We start from the raw sequence: 6,195 nt of genomic DNA on the forward strand, positions 1-6,195 counted from the left end.
TTGATCTTGATATTCCTCTGGTTGGCTAGTTGGATTATAGCTGGGAAGGAATTCTTATTCATGATCTTAATTGGTGGTATTCTTATAGTTTTTTTTATTGGCTCATTTTGTGGGCTGTTCTCGGCTTTCTTTTTGAGAGGGGGAAATTCTGTCTTGGTCTTGGGAGGGGGAATAGAATGCATGTTTTCGATTGTACCTTTGAATGACGAACCTTTGGGGGCGTAGTTGTTTTGGGTGTACCCCTGGGTGGGGGTTGCTGATGTGCTGCCATCTTTTCCGGATTCACTGTTGGGGGCGTGGTCAATTTGGGAGTCTTCATCGTCTGAGACTATGGAGACGTCATCAATTTTTTCGTTGACTTCAAGGTCTGAAAGGATTTCAGAAGTGAAGTGGTAGACGTTGTAGAGTGAAGGTTGCGCAGCGAGGTGCGCGAAGAGTGAGTGAGTGAACACGTGGTGAAACACGTGGTAGCAAAAAGTGAGAGAGTGAACACGTGGTGAAACACGTGGTAATTGAGTCGTTGAGTGAATGTTGTGTTCCGTTACGGCTCAAGAAGTTTTTAAGTACTTTTCACTACTAGTTATCAGTGAAAAAAAATAAATAAATAAAAAATGGAGAATAAGGTGACCAGACCAATCACAAATGAGGATATTCTGGGTTTTATGGCTGAAATACGGGAGTTGAGAAAGACAGTAGCTGCCCTCAGCCGTAGAAATACGCAACTTGAAACATTGCTCACGCAATGTTCAAGCATAGGCCGCGCCCCCTCAGGAACAACTTCGACAAATGAGGAGGCGACAACCGAGATGGAAGTCGACCTTCAGATCCAGGGGAAAAACAAAGCAGATGAAAAAGTCTCAAACGACGAGGATGACGAGGAATTCCAACTCGTCAGTAGAAAAAAGAAAAGGAGGACAGAGGCGCCGGTATCACCCAAACCGGCTGCTGCGGATGAGAAAAAGACGAGAGTTCCGCCTATTATCCTGCGGACCAAGAAAAATTGGTCGCAGATAATACGGTTCCTGAAAGAGTGCGGAATAAATATTCTGAGGAGTCAGAATATTAAAAATGGGGTCAGAATACAACCCGCTGGAGCCGACGATTATCGGAGAATCACCAAAATCTTCGACCAGAAAGATCTCCCGTATCACTCTTTCTCCCTTCCTGAGGAGAAAGTTCTAAAAGTGGTATTGAGGGGAATACCTGAAACGGTTGAGATGACAACTGTCGAAGAGGACTTGAAGAAACAAGGCTTCCACCCAACGGGAGCCTTTAGGATGAAAAGCGGCAAAGAAAGAAAGCCAACCCCCCTGGTTCTAGTCCATTTGCCGCGAGACGAAAGTCGTATTTACGACATAAAAACTGCCGCTGATGTCTGCGTTAAGGTGGAAACATTACGCAGAAAACCCGGTCTGGGCCAATGCCATCGTTGCCAGAAATTCGGGCATGCGGCAAATAGATGCAACGCACCAAGGAAATGCGTTGCCTGCGCAGAGGACCACAATGGAGTGACGAAGTGCCCCAAGGACAAAAAGAGCCCAGCGAAATGCGCTCTATGTAATGGCCCTCATCCGGCCAATTACAAGGGATGCCCCCTCAATCCCTCAAAGGGAAATCCGACGGTTTCCCCCTCCAAAGCCGGCCGTCTCGCAGAAAGATCAGGCCAAACCCATTTCGGCACCAAAAAGGACGGTTCCTGCCAAAGAAGAGCAGAAACCCGAGAAGAAGACCCCGAAGGAAAAGAATTCAGCGTTCAAAACGAAGAAGACGGCGAAAAAATCGCCTAAGAAAATTTCTCCGAAAAAGGCAGAAATTGAAAAACTCATGGCCACATTCCAGGTCATGATGAACCAGATGATCAAACTTCTGGAATAGCACTGGAGTACAGAAGGAAGCCAAAATCTCTGGAGATAGCCGTCTGGAATGCAGACGGCATCACCAATAAAAAGGACGAGTTCGAAGACTTCTTGAACAGGCATGAAGTGGATGTAGCACTGGTGTGTGAAACCCACCTCAAACCATGCCTCTCTCTGAAAATCCGCAACTACCAGACCTATCGTAGGGACCGGAATGACGACAGAAAAGGTGGAACAGCCATCTTGATCAAGAAGTCTATTGCTCATTCGGAAATAGATCTACCCGATCTTCAGCATCTGGAAGCCAACGCAATAACCATGTACACCAACTCCGGTGACATAAGATTGATTGCCGCTTATAATAGACCGGGCCGAAAACTACTCAATGACGACTTGAGGCGTGTTTTCGATCCCAGAACTCCGACACTGATGGCAGGCGATCTGAACGCCAAGCATCCAGCATGGCATAGCAGAATCACAAATGCTAGTGGAAGAACACTGAACGATTTTGCGGACAATAACCAAAAAATCGTTATAGATGCACCGAATGAGCCAACTCATTACGGACCGATAGGTCGCCCGGATGTATTGGACATCGCGATGTTTAAGAACATCCCATTAGTTCATCGGATCACAGCCATATCTGAGCTGAGTTCCGATCATAATCCTTTTTTGGTTCATCTTGGAGATGAATTCGACGTGGATCCGCCCAAAACCAAGTCATGGACAGACTGGCAGGTTTTCAAGGAACAAATGACGACGAATATGGGTCCACTTAGACTCATATATGACTCCAAGGAACTGGACTCAGCCGTCGAGTCCCTCACGAAGATCATCAAAACGTCATTGGACGGTTCAACACGAATTTCTCCTTTGCTTAGTCAGAAGAACTCGATCCCAGAAGACATCAAGGAGCTTATCAGGGAGAAGCATAGAGCGAGGCGTAGAGCTCAGAACACACTCAGCCCTGAGGACCGTCGAGTGTTCAATCAGCTCAACGCTAGAGTCGAGGAGGCTCTCAGAAAGGTCCAGAATGATCGTTGGGAAGAGAAATTAATCTCTCTTTCCACAGAAGACAACAGTGTTTGGCGGATGGCCAAAGCACTGCGCTCAGATAGAAAACCAACCCCACCGAATCACGGTTTACAAGGAATGGTATATAGTCCAGAAGAAAAGGCTGAAGCTTTCGCGGATAACCTCTAAAGCCAATGCAGTTGTACCTACAACTATGCGGATTTGGACCACATCGAGGACGTCAACCGCAAAGTGAGAAGAGACCTGAAAAAGGAATCAACGGAAGCTATTGGTTTCGCAACCCTTCAGGAAATCCAGAACACTATTATGTCGAGTGAAGTGAAAACGGCACCAGGACCAGACGGCATCACTAACTTGACGTTGCGAAACCTCCCTCGAAAAGCCTTAGTAGCATTGACGAATATAGTCAATGCTACGCTACGACTAAGGTACTTTCCGAAGGAATGGAAGAAAGCCAACGTGTTTTCAATCCACAAGGCCAGCAAAGATGCTAAATTCCCGCAGAACTACCGTCCTATCAGTCTTCTCTCGTGCATAGGGAAGATTACGGAAGCGGTCATTCTGAAAAGACTGAAGACAATAACAGAAGAAAAGAAGATTATACAGTTGGAACAGTTCGGTTTTCAAAGCCAACACTCCACTGTGCAACAGGTGCTCCGAGTAGTGGAACAAATCACGGATGGATATAACCGCAAACAAGTCACAGGGGCTGTGTTCTTGGATGTGGCCAAAGCGTTTGATGAAGTATGGCACGAAGGACTGCTATACAAACTGCTTGCGGCCGGATTTCCACTCTCCATGGTCCAACTTCTAGCTTCTTACCTGCATTCTCGCAAGTTTAGAGCCATAGTTGACACGGAGTATTGTCTTCAGAGAGGTCTCTTTCAGCCGGAGTTCCGCAAGGATCTCTGCTGTCTCCAATATTATTCACAATATATGTATCCGACATGCCAAAAACGGTGAAAACCTCCATGGCACTGTACGCTGACGACACCGCCATTCTTGCTAGTTCATGGTGTCTCAAAATGGCAACGAAGTATCTACAGGAAGCCATCTATAGACTTCAATCCTGGTTTGCTCGATGGAGAATCGAAGTAAACCCTGAGAAGAGCGAAGCCGTTCTTTTCAGTCGAAAGAAAAAAGATCCCATAGGACATGTAGTAATGTTCGGTAGGAGGATCGAATGGAAAGACGAGGCCAAGTATCTGGGAGTGATACTTGACAAGAAGCTTACTTGGAAACAACACGTCACATCAGCTGTGACGAAGGGAAAGACAGCAGCGGCAGCGTTGCAACCGCTACTTTGCAAAAGCAGCAAAATGTCTCTTTCCAACAAGCTTCTTTTCTATAAGTCCACCATTCGGCCGGTCATGTCTTACGCATGCCCGGCTTGGGGATACGCCGCAAAGACGCATATGCAGGGACTTCAAGTCGTGCAGAGTACGATCCTGAGACGGGCCGTAAATGCACCATGGTTTATCAGCAACGTACGGATACATGAAGACCTGCATATACCATTCTTAGACGACCATCTAATAGATCTGAGCGTGAAGACCTTCAACAAAATGAAAAATCACGCAAACCCTCTTATAAGGAAGGCTTGCGACTATGATGAAAAAGCCCCTAGGAAACACAAAAGACCGAAGATGGCACTTCCCTAGGAAGTGTGTATTAGAGCCAAACCCTTACTGGCACAGAGTTTGTGTAATAATTAGTTACACAAACCTTCTGAAGTGGCATATTGCCACCTGCTAGAGCAGACCAAATTAGCTCACCAGAGGTAAATCATATTGGGACTGAGCAGTAAAAGGCTAATAGCCTGACTGCAAAAGAGAACGAAGTTCCAAGTTCCAAGTTGAAAGGATTTCAAACCTGTTTATTGTCTGAATTGGGGAATTCTCATTAGATTTTGGGAGTGTTTTCTGCCTTTTCGATTTCCTTGACCTCCTTCCGGGAGTTCCACCCGTTGGGATACCTAATTTTTCGCCTAATCTGATAAATAATGTTCTCAGGATTTTTTCGTCGGAAGCAAAGCAGTCCAAAATTGTCTCTACTTGATCTGCTATCGGCTTGACCGGGGAACTGTTCGTCGTCGCGTCCATGACTGTCTCACTCGCGTTAGAGACGGTGGAATAGATCAGGGTTCTGATCGAACCCGCTCGTAAGAGCGTTTTTCAATGGGCCTGTTTGCTTTACAACAATCACACTTGAACAACACCGTACACTGAAATTACAACATACACAATCACAAAAAATAACTCACCAGTGGGCTGGGAAATCACTACTCACTGCTGACACGTCTTACTCTGTCGACTAATCTCACTCCCGACTCCAAACTTCTTCTAAAAAATTACACACATTGATCTTTCTTAATTCTCAAGTTAGTTTTATTGAGAAACTTTTACTTTTTTGTCTTCAATCTGTTATTCGCTTTGATGTGAGAAATGAAGAGTGCGGGCTACATTTTGTGCCCACTAGAGAAGCGCTAACCTGGGACGCTTTATTTTTGACTTCTCGTGTGGATCATAGTTTAGTACTTCAACTAGCCTCGGGTTCTTGTGGCTTGTCAACTTCTCCAGCATCTTTATGTTTCTCAGTCGCACCTGTTCGCTTAGTTCCATGAGTTTGAGATCTTTTCTGATGGATTTCATTCTCATGAACCAGGGAGCTTTGGTGATCTGTCTCAATATTTTATTTTGTTCTGTCTCCAGTAACCTCATATGTGACTTGGCAGTTTGACCCCATACTATGGAAGCGTAGAGGAAGATCGACAATATAATTGCATTGTAGAATCTTAATTTATTTTGAAGATTTAATTTGCTGGTCCTTGTTATGAATGGATATAGTTCAATTCTTCTTCTCTGAATTTTAGTCCTAATTGAGTCTATATGCGGTTTCCAGGTCATTTTTTTTGTCGAAAATTATACCTAAGTATTTAATTTCATTCCTCCAGGGTATCTTGGTTTCTTCTATTACCAACTCTTCAGAAGGTAGGGTGTTCTTCTTAGAAAAAACAATAGCCTGAGTTTTATTAGGATTGATTTTAATCTTCCATTGTTTCATCCAGTCTAGTATGGAGTCAGCTGCTGTTTGAAGATACCTGCTAGCCAAGTTGAGGTTTCTGGAGTGCGTCAGTATTGCCGTGTCGTCGGCGTAAGTGAACACTTTAGTGTCGAGTCCTGAATTTTTGGGGATGTCTGCTGTATATATGTTGTACAGGTTTGGGGAGAGAACACCACCTTGAGCTACTCCCCCAGACATTTTTGTTTTAGTTGATTTGGCATCTCCAACTTTCACCTGAAAG

The 6,195-nt window shown here is 44.9% G+C and overlaps 1 protein-coding gene across 1 annotated transcript; it reads left to right on the plus strand.

Annotated features, from left to right (window-relative positions):
• Nucleotides 1–611: 611 nt before the first annotated feature.
• LOC123675431 lies at nucleotides 612–3,059 on the plus strand. The gene is made up of 2 exons (XM_045610790.1): nucleotides 612–1,770; nucleotides 1,840–3,059. The coding sequence occupies exons 1-2, from the start codon at nucleotides 612–614 to the stop codon at nucleotides 3,057–3,059; spliced, it is 2,379 nt and encodes a 792-aa protein (XP_045466746.1).
• The last annotated feature ends 3,136 nt before the right edge of the window (nucleotides 3,060–6,195 follow it).

The sequence above is a fragment of the Harmonia axyridis genome, chromosome 3 (genome assembly GCF_914767665.1).
Source record: "Harmonia axyridis chromosome 3, icHarAxyr1.1, whole genome shotgun sequence".
In the NCBI taxonomy this organism is placed as follows: domain Eukaryota; kingdom Metazoa; phylum Arthropoda; class Insecta; order Coleoptera; family Coccinellidae; genus Harmonia; species Harmonia axyridis.